The 18,050-nt window shown below is 39.8% G+C and overlaps 1 protein-coding gene and 1 long non-coding RNA gene across 2 annotated transcripts in view; one reads left to right on the top strand and one right to left on the bottom strand.

Moving 5' to 3' along the window:
• Positions 1 to 6,826, top strand: part of LOC103254994 (neurotrypsin) — a 44,777-nt gene extending 37,951 nt beyond the window's left edge. The window contains exons 8-9 of the mRNA XM_008052969.2: positions 4,292 to 4,572; positions 6,008 to 6,826. Of these exons, the coding sequence (XP_008051160.2) occupies positions 4,292 to 4,572; positions 6,008 to 6,315 (589 nt within the window). The 3' untranslated portion in view covers positions 6,316 to 6,826. The remainder of the gene's footprint in view (positions 1 to 4,291; positions 4,573 to 6,007) is intronic.
• Positions 6,827 to 8,597: 1,771 nt separating this feature from the next.
• Positions 8,598 to 9,667, bottom strand: LOC103254991. The gene is made up of 3 exons (XR_503998.1): positions 9,291 to 9,667; positions 8,998 to 9,038; positions 8,598 to 8,792 (listed from the first exon to the last, which is right to left on the bottom strand). It is a non-coding gene; the product is annotated as an uncharacterized LOC103254991 (long non-coding RNA).
• Between the last annotated feature and the right edge of the window lie 8,383 nt (positions 9,668 to 18,050).

The following is an 18,050-nucleotide window of genomic DNA, read 5'->3' as shown; positions in this document are numbered from 1 at the left end:
TATGAATGCTTCTGAAGTCCACAAACATATTGGGTACTTCAGTCAAAGTGTTACTCCTAAAGTATGTAAGCACATTAGTCGAAGTGACACTACAAGACAAAAATTTGGCTGGAAAATGAATTCTGTCTTTTCTGTCTTGTGTCAGATCTCTTCAAATTCCAAGCATAAAATCTCTTTGAAGAATAATTGGGGTTAAAGGAGTGTGGGACTCCCTCCCTGAGTTTAGCTGGTACATCTCCTTAAGTCAGGACAACTAGACTGGGCACAATACCTCACGCCTAGATGAGAGAATTGCCTGAGACCACAGGTTTGAGACCAGCCTGGGCAACTTGGCAAGCCCTCATCTCTACAATAAATAAAAAAACTGGATGTGGTGGCACACGCCTATGGTTCCAGCTACTTGGAAGTCTGAGGTGGAAGGATCACCAGAGCCCAGCAGGTCTAGGGTACGGTGGCCATGAGCATGCCACTGCAGCCTAGGCAACTACAAAAAAAAAAAAAAATCAGGACAATTGTAAAAGTGTAGGTACTAATAAAAACCTTCACTTTGACAAGAATAGTGGTTTTTTTCCCCCCTTCTTTTTAGCTAAATATTTTGTTTCATCTCAGTTTAATATTAACTCCTGATTGGTGAGCATACTAGTTTTAGGGTACACTGTCAAAATCTACTTTAATCAAGGACACAGTGTATGCGTGAAATGGGCATACTTTTTGCATTTTGATATCTATTAGTAATCTCAAAGGATGCTTTCTTCACCCAGTGAAATTCTGGGCATGCAGGGGCAGGAGTTATGCCTGTGCCTTCAAGAGTTTTTGGTTCAGTAGTTCTCAAGTCTATGAATCTGACTCATCTATGGTCCTACATCAGTCTTACCATATTTTTAGAGATTATGTGGCTCAGACATTTGCATTTTTTTAAAGTAGTATAGGTGATTCCGATGAACAATCAGTGTTAACAAGAACATTAGATCTTTGTGCGGATTTTTGTATGAAATAGAAACTTCTGTGATAGTTTAATCATAATATGGGAATTGGTAAGATGTCTCTTTGGTTTCTGTAAGTTAGGGATGAGAGTGTAACTACATATGTGAACATGGATGTCTTTCAAGATAAGTCATTTAACACACTTTTATTAAGAACTTTTATTAAGAACTTTCTATCTGCCAAGCACTGTGGTGCACGGTACTAAGGATACAAAAATGATCATAGTCCTTGTACTTGAGGAGAATTTAAATTGGGAAACGTGACATCTTAGTAAGTCCTAGAAACTGTTAACATGTGCTATTGGGAGTGCTCAAAAGAAGTACTGGCTAGTTATAAGGCAGAGTAGAGATTAGGAAGAGCTTCCTAAGAGATCTTTTATTTGATCTGGATAAAATCAATTTTTGCCATATTAGGATGGAGGGGATGAAAAAAATTATACTGCAATGAGTTTGAATAAATGCACAGGTCTGTGAGACACCTGTTTACACAGTATAAATGGCAGGGGTAGGCCTGTATCAAAGATGTGGACAAGGGCCAGTTCTTAGATGGGTTTGCAATCATTTAAAGAATTTGAGCTTTATCATGTAGACAAGCGTATCCCTTGAAATATACTCAGAAGAGTAGTTATATTATCAGGCAGAAACATAATTTTGGCTGCTGTGTGAAGGATGGATATTGAAAAAGTTAAAATTTGGAAAGCAAGTCCATTCAAGTGACTATTGCAATTGTCCTGGTATGAAATGACAAATTAAGGCAAGATTGCCCAAGACTTTAACACTGAGATTATTTTTAACATATATTTAACCTTGTATATCTAAACTATTATTATTGCACAATGTAATTAATATAAAATCATTGAGATATTTAATATTCTTATTATCTACAGAGACAATGTATTTAGTATTATTTTTATACCAAGTATTAAAAATTCTCTGTATATTTTATACTTTTAGCACATCTCAATTCGGACTAACCGAATGTGTTAAAATGACCACATGTAGCTAGTGGCCGTCATATTGGATAATACAGCTCTAGAAAATTTTTAAATGATTTTTTTTTTTTTTGAGTTGGAGTCTCACTCTGTCGCCCAGACTGGAGTGCAGTGGCCGCTCCCGGCCACCGCAGCCTCGACCTGCTGGGCTCCGGTGATCCTTCCGCCTCAGCCTTCCAAGTAGCTGGAATTACAGGCATGCGCTACCACGCCCGGCTGATTTTTGATTTATTATAGAGATGAGGTCTCGCTGCCCAGGCGGGTCTCGAACCCGCGGGCTCAGGCAATCCACTCACTTCAGCCTCCCAAAGGCACGGGATTACAGGCTGAGCCACCGAGCCCAGCTAATTTTTAAAAATTCTATTCAAAATAGATATGCAACATTTCAGCAGCACTTTCATAGATGTATTGACAATTGTTCTTGTTGGAAAAGAGTTAAATAACTTGGGGTTTTACTTGAAATGCCTGAATATATTGTTAATAAGGTATATTGAATATTTATAATATACTATTAATATTGGGACACAAAAATAGAAAAGTTATTTAAAATTGATTAAATTGAATAATGTGACTGTTCTACATGACTGTTACTTTTTACAGTTTCAGGGTGTGAAATAATCCTAAACTTTCCTTCAATTTTTAAGTGGAACCTACAAGAGCATATTCTTTAGGCAAACTGTATAAGAAAGCTTCTGAACTTTAAAGTTATGTAATGACTTAAGACTGATACTGGAGAGTCTTAAGAAATCACAGAAAATTATTAGTATTATAGATTAATAGTAGGTAGCTGTATAAGCCAAATCATCTCGGTTACACTGCTTAATTTTTGAGCTGATATAGTTAAGAAAATTACTTTATATGTTATTTAATATAAATATGTTACTTTATATATTATATATTGCTTTATAGGTAGAGCCCTACTTAAGGTTATTTGAATATTCAAGCTATGATAGTTCAAAAACAAACTGAGCACCATCAATCTAGTACATATTGTTTCTATTTTAATTGAATAGTTTCTCATGGAAAAAATATACATCAACAATAAACATTCATTCATTCACTCACTAAATCAAACATGTTGCATTCCGACTTAATGGGGCATCACTAGTCTAGATATTTGAGATTTATCGATGAATACAACAGAGAAAGATTCTTGGCTTGGTATACCTTTTATTCAAGCAGCTGGAAAAGAGAGAACAATAAACATAATAAATAGTTGATTAGATGGTTTGTTAGAAAGTGGTCCTAAAACAAAAGGGAACAGTAGAACAGATTAGGATATTAAGAGTGCTGGGGAAGGGGAGGATAAAGAAAGGTGGGTTGCGATTTTATTATTTTTTTATTTTTGTCTCTGCAGTTTCCTTTATCAGAGTTTTGTAGTTTTCCTTGTAGAGATCCTTCACCTCCTTGGTTAAATATATTCCTAGTTATTTTAGCTTTTTGGCTGTTATTGTAAATGGAATTGAGTTCTTGATATGATTTTCAGCTTGGTCGTTATTGGTGTATAGCAGTGCTACTGATTTGTGTGTGTTGATTTTGTATCCTAAAACATTACCAAATTCATTTATCCAGACTAGAAATCTTTTATCTCTTGTATAAGATCATGTCATTGGCATACAAACATAGTTTGATTTCTTCTTTTCCAATTTGGATACCCTTTATTTCTTTTTCTTGTCTGATGGCTCTGGCTAGGACTTCCTAGGTTGCAATTTTAAATTTAAAGGTGCCAAATTAAGCTTTATTGATGTAACATCCAAGTAAAGATTCATAAGGGGTGAAAGACTATAATGACTATATAAAGACCTGAAAATATAATTTTGGTTTGCATTCGTTTCACAGGAAAAGGGAGTAGTTGAATCTAGCTACAAGGAATAAAGTGGATTGTACTAAGGTTTGAGGGATAAAAAGTTAGATCAGAAAGTTTCAGCCCTCATGGAGCTTCCTGATGAACTAACAGTCTTGAAAGTGAATTGAAAGTTATAATTTTGTCCTATACTATTTGTTTCTGTTTTGACCTTTTTTCATTTGGTGGGGAAATGACAGGTTGATGATTAGCCCTTGTTTTCTGCATTTGTTCCTCAGAAAATACAGTTAGGTGGTAACCTAGATGACATAATGAAATGAATGAAGACAAGAGGTGACAATGGGTTTTAAGTCGAGGACCATGAGTGATTGGTGAAATGGGAAGGATAAATTTACAAAAGGGCTGATTACTTGGAAGGAAGACTTATAGTATTTCCATTAACCTTCCTTGCTGACAATCACCGAATTCCAGTATCTGAAGCAAGTCTCTCATTATCTCTCTCTGCCTCTCAGGTATGGGAACAGCACAAGGAACTATGCTGTTCGGGTTGGGGATTATCACACTCTGGTGCTGGAAGAGTTTGAAGAAGAAATTGGAGTTCAACAGATTGTGATTCACCGGGACTATCGACCTGACAGCAGTGACTATGACATTGCCCTCGTTCGATTACAAGGGCCAGAAGAGCAATGTGCCAGATTCAGCAGCCATGTTTTACCCGCCTGTTTACCACTCTGGAGAGAGAGGCCACAGAAAACGGCCTCCAATTGTTACATAACAGGATGGGGAGACACAGGTAATATAAATCATATGAAGAAACAAATGAAAGTTGGACATCTTTTTGTGTATGGTTATCCACATATTTGGGTATGCACTAAAGTCTTTAATGTGTTCAGGTTTAGTTGTTAGGAAATTCTGCCAAGTGTGAAGTACTTGCTTATAATCTAGTTTCATATCCTTAGGTGTGTTGGTTCCAGTGACAACTTTTGCACAAACACAGAAACTCAATTACCTGTGGAGCAAAGAGCTTTGTTATTTGATGGTTTGCTTATTTGCAGTGGAGCCTTGCCAGACTAAATGGAGAATTCTTACAGAACAGATCCCCTCTCAGAAAGGCAGAGGGAGGAGGAAGGGGGGGGAGAAAGAACAGGCAGAGCTGCTGAATTTGAAGTTTCTTTTTCACTCTTGCTCTACTTAGGCAAATACAGTTTTCTGTATTGTGTTGCAGTAAAGTTAAATCAATGAACAGTAGCTCGTGCTTGCTGAGGATGGGCCCTTGAAACAACCCCAGGTCTCATCCGTATATTAGGTGCTCAATTTATAAATGACTTTTGAATAAGGAGAATTGATAGGTTGATTGCTCTTCATAACAATTACACTAAGTGTATTTTTGAAATTGTGTCAAACAAATATATTTCTACAGGTGATAGTTTCAATAAGGTTTTATTAATTAAATATAAATACATCTCAGTGTTTTTTTTTTTTTTATCCCATACTACACTAAAACTGGACTTCAGAATTATGCTATGTCATAGAAGCAAAATGTAGAATATCTGTAGCAGATAGAGAATATTAAAAAACCATTAGGACCTAACCTGAGATAAACTGGGGGGAGGAAACATTTCTGAATGATATAATAAAATCAAGTCAGGGTATATGCCTTCCTAGTATCCAATGTTGATCCATGAGGCAAATCAGGAAAAGACTAGTCTACTTATCAGCAAATAGAGTACACTAGCATCAGGAGGTTAAAATTTAAGCCTGTATGTATATAGAGAAGTCTGTGCAATGTTTTATTTCTGAAATACCATGTTCCTATTTAGGTCAGTTGTTGCCACATTATGTGCTTTCTTAAATTCAATGAAGTAGACAAATCCTGTATGAATGAAGGCTAATGCAAGACTAGCATGAATGCATTCGCAGCTTTTTAATGTACAGAATTCAAACACTAAAGCCTGCGCTAATCTGCTTTCTTTAGGTTGCCTTTCTCTATAGCTAAGTCCATAAGTGTTACTCAGTATTCTTCAGCCATTTCAGGATAAGCTTGTGATGGGTGTGTGTCAACATTCAAAGGCAGCTGACATTACATGTCATTTAGTTATCACCCATTTAATTACATGAATGCCACAACAGGGATTTTATTTAAGACTATTAAGTGTGCATTAAACTATTAAATGTTGTGAAGAATAGTTGGAATCCCATTGACTAATTCAGATGTTTGGTCTGGACAGGACGAGCCTACTCAAGAACACTACAACAAGCAGCCATCCCCTTACTTCCTAAGAGGCTTTGTGAAGAACGCTATAAGGGTCGGTTTACAGGGAGAATGCTCTGTGCTGGAAACCTCCGTGAACACAAACGCGTGGACAGCTGCCAGGGAGACAGTGGAGGACCCCTCATGTGTGAACGGCCTGGAGAGAGCTGGGTGGTATATGGGGTGACTTCCTGGGGGTATGGCTGTGGGGTCAAGGATTCTCCTGGTGTTTATACCAAAGTCTCAGCCTTCGTACCTTGGATAAAAAGTGTCACCAAACTGTAATTCTTCTTGGAAACCTCAAGAGAAAATAGTATTTAAAGAAATTGATGGAAAACTTTCAACCTCTAATATCAACACTCAGCCAGAGATGACAACAGGGACTGAGATCCATGTTTTGTGCTTTGTGTTGTTATAGAAATTGTGTACCCTTTGCTGCTTTTGAGAATTTGTGATGTGAATATTTTTGGTTACAGATACCTCAGTGTAGTGTAATACTGATTATCCATACTTAGCATTGTTGTCTGCCCAGATTTCACTAGATAGACTAAGCCTATTATTATTTGAGCCTTATTTATCTCTGCCTATTTCTCAACATTCTAGATTATTCTACACTGATTTCACAATAAGCCTTTTTTTGTTTACATTTGGATTGACAACTCCTTATAATTGAATCAATATGTACACATTCATACCAAGTACCCATATTTGACATAAAATACCCTTTACCATACTCAAGAGTGGTATTATTTTCTATTTATGCTTAAATATTTCAAAAGACAAGAAATCTTTTTATAGGCCTGAATGGGATCATTAAGCTACAAGAACATTTGCTTGTCACAAGACATTCTCAAATTAAGTAATGTTATTTGGAGTCAACCGCTATAGAAACTACGAGAATGTTTTAGTTACTGTGTATAAGCTACTAGCAAAATTAATTTTTCTGGTAACAAAAAATGCTAGTTAGGTATACAACCTAACTTATCCCACATAATAATTCTAATCATTTCTAACTCGTCCACGTTTTCTGGACCATGTGATGGAAGAGTGCCATCTACTGGAACTTTCCTGCAACTGACTTACATCTGTAGATTTCCCAAGACTAACCTGATACAACCTTTAAAACACTAGCAAAAATGCTTTCCTAGCCTATACATTGAAGTTACCCAAAATAACTTCCAGTTTTATGCACCAACCATGGTATATGGCAGGCACTATGTGCAACAATTCGCAAAAAGCCAGGAAGATTTTGTAGTGTATCCCGAGTTTTCAAATGGGAAAGCAGACTTTTGTCAAGATGAGAAAAAGGGGTGCCAGGGGTGGTGAGTGGGTATTTTTTCTTTACTATGGTTCTTACACCTTTGGCTGTTTCTCTAACGGTACAGGGCTAGCTGCTTATTATGCACCTTTATGGCACATCCTTGGTAGTAACACAATGTCTTTGCTCATATATAAAAAGGTACACTCAAATTACTTGAGTAGCACTTCCAGACATGAGAGTTTCTCCAAATATCATGGGCCCCTCCCCAAATCCCTAATATAAAAATAGATTGACAAGGCTGGGTGCAACAGTTTATGCCTGTAATCCCAGCACTTTGGGAGGGTGAGGTAGAAGTATCAGTTGAGACCAGGAGTTGGCGACCAGCCTAGGCAGCAGAAGACCCCCATCTCTAAAAGAAAATAAAATGCCCGTAGTCCTGCCTACTCTGGAAGCTAAAGATCCCTTAAGCCCAGATTGGCTTCAGTGAGCCATTATCTTGCCACTGCACTCCAGCTATCTCTCAAAAAATAAAAAAAACTTAACTGGAGGCTAGCAGGAACCTTAGGATGGTTCTAAATAATCCTCTAAAATGGTTGTCATGAAGGTACTTCACCTTTTCTGCAGTTATGCCTTTTGTAAATCCTGTTTTGTGAAAACTGGTACAAACCTAAAGGTGCTTTATACTTTTACTACTCTGCAAATTTACAACTCTAGTTCAGCAGAATAGCGTTTTGTAAAAGCCCATGAGTTTTTTAAAGCAGCATTTACATTAAAATACAGTGCACGCTTGCACAAGGGCTTGGGAAGAAACGTGCAATATAGGTGAGAAAATATTTTCTTTATTGAAACTTTCTCACATCCTGCCCTTGTAATTAATCTACAGTGCTGGTGCAGACAACTTTTTGTAATTTTTAAGTAGATCTGGGATTGGCAAACCTAAAGGCAGTAAACAGGCAGCCTGCAGTTTGATCAATCCTGAAGTAGAACACACTGTTTATATAACATGCTTTTATCATAGCAAATTTTGTCTTAAGTGTGACTTTTAAAAGATATTAAGTGTTCAGTGCATATTTGTGTAAATAAAGCACATAACTTTTCACCTTGTACAGCTGTCTTAATCTTTTGCGCGGCATAAAAAATCTGTCCGCCCCCTTGTGGGTAACCTGCTAATTTTCAAATTTTTCCCAAATGCTCTATTAACCTTTGAATAGAAATTTGGCTTACATATGAGCACAGTAAAGAGGTGTCCTGTTCACCATTTTGAACTGTCTTTCCACCTATTAATAATTCAGTCAAGAGACACTCACATGGAATCAGCATTTTATTTATCAAGGAATCACCTTAAATAACAATTTAAAAATTCAGTTATGCACTGAAAATAGGTGCCCTGCTACTTTCTAGAACATTATTCCAAACACTCGTTCCCTCAACCAAGATTTAAGTTTAATAATCTACTGCAGAATGCCAATTAAGACTTCATCCATCACTTTGGATTTGATACCTGCAAGAGAAAAAAAAAAAATCAGCCATCACAAAATTTCCATCTGAGTATTTATCTCACCGTTATAAGGTCTCAGTCATTAACTCAGCTGACTATTTCCTCTTTTAAATTACAAAAGGCCAGCATATCAGACCAGCTTTAGCTTTCCAACGTCTTAGCGCTAGGGGTTTCAGATTAATTTGAGAATATGAAAAAGGAAACGTACCTTGTCCTGTTTCCATCACCCATCGGAACGACTTCAGCTTCCTAAAAATATTTTAACAGTATTTTAGAGAAGTCTGTCCCACCATCCAGCACCCTCCAGATTTTTAACAGTGAAGAATGTTACTTGTGCAAGTCAGAATCTGATACCAATTAAATGGTGACAGCTTTGCCAATAAACAAGAATATGCTCTTCCATGGCTAGGAAGGGAGACTGCCACATCTGACAGGTCCCAAAGATACATGGAGATTCACAATGCCGAATTCAGCAAGCAAACTGTTGAAGTTATTACTCACCATCCGGATGAAACTCTGGAGGGTCTCAGGGTGCTGTGACGCAATGGTCAGAGTGGACTCAAGGTGACCTTATGACACCGATGGCGAGACTGACCTTCACCAGTGCACGGAACCTCATGCAAGGGACCGTGGCCCACGCGCACAGGAGTCAGGATCCAGGGCTGCACGTGGCCCTCCCGCGACGTAACTTACACCTAAGTCCCCGCATGCTTGGAAACCTAAAGGTTTTTAAAGCTGATCCCGGGCTACGAATGCAACAAGAATCCTGAATCTTCTGCATTTTAGTCAGTACAGTCAATTTCGACTCAATTACCATTTTAGCTCACAAAACACAACTTGCGCACTTGTACCTAAACCCGACGCTTCCCGGATGTAAAAGGGCGAGGCGGCCTACGCACCCTCACTTATAGAGCTGATGACGCGCTTCCGGGGAAAGCCCCGTGAAGGGCGGTGCCTACACGATTTCTCCGCCCCTCCTAGCCCCGCCACGTCTCCGCCTTTTCCTTTGGCCCCCTCCTTCCTGATAGCGCCTTCCTTCTCTCGACTTCTTTCCCCGCCCCCCCCCATCTTCTCGATCTGAGCCGGTCACTTGGCGACGGATCCGGCCGTGTGCGTACACGTGAGAGCCACAAGTTCTCGCGATATTGTGAAATTCTGATGCTCGGAAGCGCTGGCCCTCGGGAGGGAGCGGAGAGATCGTGTTGTTTCCTGTTTAGGATAGTTATGTTAGAAGTCACTGTTGTTAACGGAATTCGAGGTTGACTGTTCCTCGCTTCTTACCGTTTTGGTAGGTTAATGGATGATATGAATCCACTAGCTGGTTGTTTGGTCTCTTTGCTGCTGAGCTGCTCGTGACCGTCTTCCGCTGGAATTGCTGTTCCGGAGGCTCCGCGTCAAGCGGCTGCTTTCAGACTTATTTTTCCTTTTGCCTAGTCTGGTGGGAGTATTTTCACTCAATACCGGAAGTTTCCTAAACACAACAGTGGGACCCGCCCTGCTGCGGGCTCCGATGAGCGCCCGGAGCCCCGGATGCGGTCGGACCCACGACTCGGGGCCCACCGGCCGCCCTGGACCCCCACCTTTCCCAGTCATGCGTCCCTGGAGGGCGCGACTGGGGCCGTGCAGCGCCACCGCCGTTGCTGGGAGATCTCCAGCGTCTAGGGATCGTTTTAGTCCTAGACGCGTGCTTTAAAAATAGCCGGACGCGGAGGCTCACGCCTGTAATCCCAGCGCTTCGGGAGGCCCGGGAGGGAAGATCGCCTGAGCCCTGGAGTTTGAGACCAGCTTAGTCAGCACAGCGAGATCATGTCTCCACCAAGAATAAAAATAAAAAAAATTAGCCAGGCGTGGTTGCCAGCGCCTGGAGTCCTAGGCACTCGGGAGGCGGAGGCTAAGGGGAAGGATCTCCTGAGCCCAGGAGGTCGGGGCTCCGGTGAAAATAACATTCATTTTTTTTTTTTTTTCCCTCGGATATGAAATAAACCAGGGGAAGCTTTTACGGAGTCCTGGATCAATTGCTGTCGGGGAAGACGGCGTCAAGACGGTGGGGCGAATAAAATGCAGTAGAGAGCCGCAGAAATTTGGGTGAAGTTTCGTGAAGTCCATCCTTTAGGAGAAGGAACTGAATCGCGTCTCTGCTCTTATGGTTAGGTTGGAATGCACAAGCTTATAGGAGACACATTTTGATTCGAGAGAAGGAGAGCTATTCTTGAGCTTACTGTATTTCACCCTATCTTAGTTTCTCTCACCTCTACACACTTCACTCAGTTCTCAGAACTATTCAGTAACAAGGCCTAGGGGCCGCCTCTCAGTAGGGAGTCTTGCAAAGTACTTTTGATTTCAAGTCTCTGATTTGCTCCTCTGTGTTGGTTTGCTTGGGCTCCCATAACAAAATACTACAGACTGGGTGGCTGAAACAATAGAAACTTGCTTGATTCCCGTTCTGTAGGCTGAAAGTCAGATCCAAGTGTCATCAGAGTTTTTCTTTTGAGGCCTCTCTCTGACATGTATGCGACAAGTCTTCTCCTTGTATCTTCGCATCGTTTAACTTTTGTATCTGTCTCTCTCTTCTTAAAAGGGCATACTGGATTAGGACCCACTCAAATGATCTCCTTTAGCTGTAATTGCCTCTCTAAAGACCCCATCTCACAATGCAGTCACATTCGGAGGTACTGGGGGGTTAGGATTTCAACAAATGAGTTTTGGGGAGCTCTTGACACCATCTAGTTATGCCAAGCTGTAAGAAGTCTGAGAGTGTAGATGAATGCTTCCATCGGCTTAAGGGGTTGGAACATCAGTGAACACGAGTGGCAGTGTGTGTGCATGTGTACCCATGTGCACAGGTGTTTCCTGACCTGACTTTTGACTATAACTTTGTGCTTTGTCTGAAACTGGACTTTAAAAATCTGCCCTTTTCTACCCCTATATTTTGTTTATGCTCTTTTCTCCATTTTGAATACCTTCTCATCTATTTTTATTTGCCAGAATTCTACTCTGCTTCCAACACTTTGTTCAAACAATACAGATTCTACAGAAAATCTTCATTGCTTCAACTGAGTTTGATTTTTTACCTTTTTGACATACTGGTAGTATGCTAACTCACATTTTTCTTGTGGTATCTAAACTTGTGGTGAAGGACTTGTCTACTCTCATTTGAAGTGCCCAAAAGAATAATTTGGATTAAATGACCACTCAATTGCATTATAGAACGCTGTGAGTTACTCAGATATATTTCTAAAATTGAAAAAGTTTGATACTGATTTTTAAAAGTCATTTCTCTCCAGGAGGTGAAGTTTAATCCCCCTTCCTGCTCTCAGTACTGACATTAACTTGGGCTGTGCTTAGTAACTTGCTTTTAAAAGGTAGAGTAAGGAAAGGGGAAGAAAGCCTAATTTTGTGGTGAAAAGTGGCAAGTTTTACCTAGTATTGATGACGGGTATTGACATTAGTGATAGGTCATGTTGATAGTGTGTACTCCCACATGATGTGATGAAGACACTTCACTCTGCCAAGATTTTCAGTTATGAATTTTCCTGTTTCTCTATCAGTGCTTATTTGGTACTATGCTTCTCACAGTCAGCTGATGATTTTAATGCACAATTCAACAGATTTTTGCAATGTCTTTGTCAGTTCTGCTTGTTACTGGCTGTCCTGACCTCTCTTCATCAGTGATTCTTTGTCCCCTCAGAAAAACATTTATTACATTTGTACACTGCCATTTTCTTCATGGCATTATCCCCATAAACTTAGACTAACATGTCTCTGACTTCACTTCCTCTCTTGCCAAGTTTAATAAGAGATTTAATGTTTGTTTATTGCTCTAATTCAGGCTCCGACCTTCTCATGGTGGCACACAAAATATGCAACAATGATTAATGAGTGCCACTCAGCAAGGCACTACCACACGTTGACGTGAACCCATCTGCGAGACACTGATATACCAAGGATATGAAACCTTACCGAGTTGTTTGTAAAGGACTGCCAATGTAAGCACATGGTGGCAAGTTCATGAACTTAATTGTCAGACTTTGTAGTTGTGAAAATTACCATGTTATTGGAAGATATTGACGATAGGGGAAATTGGATGAGGAGTGTGTGGAGACTCCCCATACCATTTTTGCAACCTTTCTGTAAATCTAAAATTTTTAAATAAAGTTAATTAGTCATTATATTTTCATTTTAAGACAAAGTGGTACTTTGTGACTGAGATGACAGTATTTCTAAATTTGTGGGAATTTGAGATCTAAGCCAGTGAATTTAGCCACAATTTGACCAAGGATTTGAGCTTTAGGATTGGGAGAGAGAATGTGGTAATAGATAGAAGAATCAAAAATTAATTGTTTAATAAAAGTATATTTAAGGATTTAAAGGTAGAGTGCAAGATGAACCTGTTAGAAGTGATAAAATAATAGCTGGGCAATATTTCAGTTATTTATTTGACACATGGAAAATGCTCATTCTTCAACAATGTTTCTTCCTACTCTTACTTTTTTCCTTTTGTGTGGTTTTAGTATAGAAGCTGGTAATCATGAGAGAAACAAATTTTTTTTTTTTTTGAGTTGGAGTCTCACTCTGTCACCCAGACTGGAGTGCAGTGGCTGCTCCCAGCCACTGCAACCTCGACCTGCTGGGCTCCGTCGGTCCTTCCGCCTCAGCCTTCCAAGTAGCTGGAACTACAGGCGTGCATTACCACGCCCAGCTAATTTTTGATTTATTGTAGAGATGAGGTCTCACCAAGTTGCCCAGGCGGGTCTCGAACCCGCGGGCTCAGGCAATCCACTCACCTCAGCCTCCCAAAGGCATGGGATTACAGGTTGAGCCACCAAGCCCGGCAAGAGAAACAAATTTAACTGTAACTGTACATCTCTCATATGAATGCTGAGATGAATGGGAGATATATATTCAGGAAATTGCCTGTGGACTTATTTTCATCTTAAAACACTCAAGGAACTTAAATTTTCAGTTAATATGTACTAGCAATGTGATACTGCTGCTAAAAAAATTTTTTTTACTTTAGCTGTAATGATAAAAGTATAGTATCCAGAAGAGAGAAGATGAGAGGCCTTATCCCTAGTGGAATATTCTTTTCAGTTCTGAATACGTTTTCAGTTGTTCAAAGATTTGCTAGATTCCAGTAAATGTTTATTGAGCAGACGTGGGCCTTGCCTCAAGACTTGAGAATATAATTGAGTAACTTATTGTTAGTACAATGTTTTCCAAAATATTCAAAGGTCAAAGCAAAGACATTACTTTTGATTTCTCTCCATCCTCTATTTTCAATATTTAGTGTATTTTGTATCAGCCAATGTATTATTTATCTATTGCTGTGTATCAAATTAGCTTAAAGCATAGTGGCTTGAAACAATATGCATTTATTATCTTACATAGTTTTTGTGGGTTAGGAATCTAAGCAGCTTCACCAGCTCAGCGTCTCTCATGTGATTGTAATCAGGATGTTGACTGGGTTTGCAGTCATCTGAAGGCTTGACCTGGGCTGGTGCTGGAGGATCCTCTTTCAAGGTAGCTCACTCACAAATTCGGCAAGTGAATGGTAATTTTTGGCAGAAGGCCTTAGTTATTTAGTATGTGGATCTCTCCATAGGGCTGCTTGAATGTCCTCGTGACACTCATGGCAGCTGGATTTCCCCAGAGTGAGTCACCTGAGAGGAAGCCCCAGTGCTTTTTATGGCCTAGTCTAAAAGGTTACACACCTTCATTTGTTAGAAGTGAGTTATCAATTCCAGCTCATACTCAAGGGAGGGAAATAAAGCTCCATCTCGGGAGGAGTGTAACAATTTGTTGACATATTTTAAAAGTTCATGGTCAAGATGGATGAGGTTGTATTGTAGTTACAAAAGATCCAATGTTTCTGTGACTTAAAACAACAAAGTGTTGTTTCATGTTGAGACAGGAGATAGCTAGAGAAAGCCTAGGCAGACAGACAGGCGGGTCCTCTGTGCTAACAATGTAGTGAACTCCCGGCAGGCCTCTCAGGCTCAGCATTGGTAAACAAGCTCCCTGCAAGCCTCTCAAACTAGAACTTAGGTACTCACTGCTGGGATTGAAAAGCAACCAATCAGAACAGCAACAGCTCTAGTGCTAGCCAATTGGCTTGGACTTAGGGCTATATAAGCACCAGGTTTTCCACCCCAGATGGGCAACCCCTTTGGGTCTCCTTCCACGGTGGGAGCTTTTCTGTCCTCAATAAATCCTACTTTCTCACTTTCCGGCTGTTCATGTCCCTCTTTCTTCCTGGGCGTGAGACAAGAACCTTGACCCTGAAGAACTGCAACCTGAAAAACTGCAGAAGATTGTCAGAGAGCTGCCAGAAGAAGGCGAGACTCCGAAGCTGAGACACCCAGGGGGCTAGGCTTGCCAGCCCACCGAACCAGCAACACTCTCAGGGCTTGGCTTGCCAGCCTGTTAGAGCCAACACCCTGGGGGACTAGGCTTACCAGCCTCCCTTACCCCCCCAATCACAACACTCAGGGCTTGGCTTGCCAGCCCTTTAGAGCTGACACTTCTAGGGTTAGGCTTACCAGCCCTTTGATGAACCTCTCTGATGCGTGGACCCATTGAGCCGACACTCTTGAAGCCCAGGCTGACCTGAAAAATCCACATCATTGTCATGTTAATGTTCATTTAGAGCCTAGGCTAATGAGACCTTTACCATTTGTAATGTTTGTGGGCAACATGCAGGGAGAAAGGAAGGTAAAGATACTTGTTCTTAAAGAATTCCATTCTGAAGCGACACTTGTTACATTGACTCATGTTTTATGGACCAAAGCAAGTTGCACAGCCACACCTAACTTCAAAAACATTGACTCATGTTTTATGGACCAAAGCAAGTTGCACAGCTACACCTAACTTCAAAAGCATGGAGAAATGAAATCCTACTGTGTATTTAGAAGGAGGAGAATTAAAACTATTTAAATATACCACTGTAGCACTAGTGATTTCTATAGTTGCCAAGTAATAGCTTTTTATGTTATTTTTATATTGTTAAACCCAAGATTTTAAATCCGAGAGACCACAAAGAGCCAGCTCTGATGCAAACACACAAGGGTCTTTATTTAGGCTCGAGTCTGGGCTCACGTTTGAAACCGACGCAGTGACTTCAAGAACGAGAGCCCCAATTTAGTATAGCAAGCAGTTTTTATGCACAATTACAGAGGGAGGGGAAAGAACTTTAAACTTGTTTTTACATGATTGGGTAGTTTCTCCTAATGGGTACAGGGGCGCTTGGGATTGGTAGGTTTATTTTCTGGTTTGCTCAGGCTCTAGCTCAGCTGCCTGTGATTGATGGGGAACTGCTAACGGGGCAGAGTGGAATGTCAGATAAGTATTGGTGTAAATTAACTTGAGCAAGCAAGCAGGAGGTTTGAAACAACGCAGAGCCCAGCAGAGCCCACCGAGAGGGTGGCTAGCGCCACCAAGTCTGCTGATCTAAACAAAGGAATGTTTAGGAGGGGCTTGTTTGCTTAACATTTACATCCTGTTGCAGAAGCAGAAGTCAGCATGGCAATTGGGAAGGACAGAACTTAACAAGAGTTCTAAGTACACATACTGCTTAAAACATTGTATAACTTTACAATCACAGTCACTACCAGGCAAAGGAATATGCCTAGTCCTATGGGGTCTGAGGTAGGATTTAAAATACTAAGAATTCATAAAATATAGCGAACGTGAGGCAGGGATATATGAAATACAGTGAATGCTTCTTTTACAGTAAGTATAGCTTTTTTTGTCTCTTGGGTCCCTCAATATTTACCTTTTTCTTTTGTCTATTGTTATGCTACCAATCTAAGGTAACATGTCTGAGCTGTTTCCTCACCTTTCTAATCTCCCCCTTCCAATCAGCTGAGTATATGCATGAAAGATTAAATTTTCTGAAATATCATTTTCTCTGTGTTAGTCACTTATTACAGAAAGTGTAATAGCTTTCTCATTGATTAACAGTTCAAATTCCTTATAGCAGGCCAACATACAAAGTATATTACCCTTAGCATGCTCATTCCTATTTTGGTTCATGCTATTTCATAGCATAGAATATGTTCTCCACTCTTCCTATCCATCCTTTAAGACACATCACACATCTCAGTTCTTACTTATTTTTTATAAGAAAATTTCTTCTAGAACGTTAGTGAATATTGGTCTCTTCTCTCTTTTTTTATCTTCTTAATACTTATTCTTTGTACCTTATACTTTAAAATTTTTTTCATCAATAAATAGTTAATGAGTTCCTATTCTATGCCAGGCCCTATTCTAGTTGCTGGGGTTAGAGCAGTAAACAAAAGGGAATTTTTTCATTTCACGAAGCTTATATTTTAGTAACAGAAAATAGACACAAATAAGAGTATTAGAGTTCTATCAGAGAAGTAGAACTACTAGGAAATATATGTGATCTAGATCATGTATGTGTGAATGTGTATATATCTGTACTCTATATGTATGTATTAGGGATTTGACTTTACACACTATGGCCTGGAGGAAATAAGGAATATTGGCATCTGCAAGGATAAATTATAATCCATGAGAATGGACTAGATGGAATAAGCACTGATCTCTTCCTAGTTCTAGGCGTTTAACTTTGATGATGGGGGTGATCTGCAGGAGAAGCGGATGCCCTTTGTCATGGACTCAGTAGTTGTTTAAGTTGAAAAAGAAGATCTGGCGTGAGTTGAAGAAGTACAGACCTGGTTACCACCCCACACCTACAAGATGAGCTAGCAGGTAAGTGACAACTTGCATGATCTGTAACATTGCTTCATGCCCTGCACCAACCTTCCAAGTATAAAAAAGTATAGGAGTGCTGCTTTATTTTCACTTACCAAATCTCATTAAAATGTCTCCTGTGGCCCATTCTAACCTGGAACCATTCAGGGAAGAAAAGGGAAATGTAGTGCTAACTTAGCTTGGTTAAAGTAGGAATCAATCACCATATGTACATTATATGGTTTGTTAAAGCACGTGTTTTGAAGAAAAGTAAAGCAATGCAGGAGATGAGAAGTGTTAGGGAGTAGATATTATAACGTTAAAAAATGTTCAGGGAAAATTTCATTGAGAAGGTGACATTAGGTTAAAATCTTGAAGCAGGTGAGGTACAAAACATACAGATATTTGAAAGAAGAGTATTCTAGCCAACCAGTGCTTTCTCAGTGGGACCATACTTAATATAGTAGGCAAAAGTTCCTAGTGATCCCCACCTCATATTATTCCTTCCCTTCTGTAATCCTTTCTTGAGTAACAAAATGGTAAAAT

The sequence above is a fragment of the Carlito syrichta genome, unplaced genomic scaffold (genome assembly GCF_000164805.1).
Source record: "Carlito syrichta isolate Samal-C Ts95f unplaced genomic scaffold, Tarsius_syrichta-2.0.1 Scaffold287740, whole genome shotgun sequence".
In the NCBI taxonomy this organism is placed as follows: Eukaryota; Metazoa; Chordata; class Mammalia; order Primates; family Tarsiidae; genus Carlito; species Carlito syrichta.
This window is presented reverse-complemented; position numbering and strand designations above follow the sequence as displayed.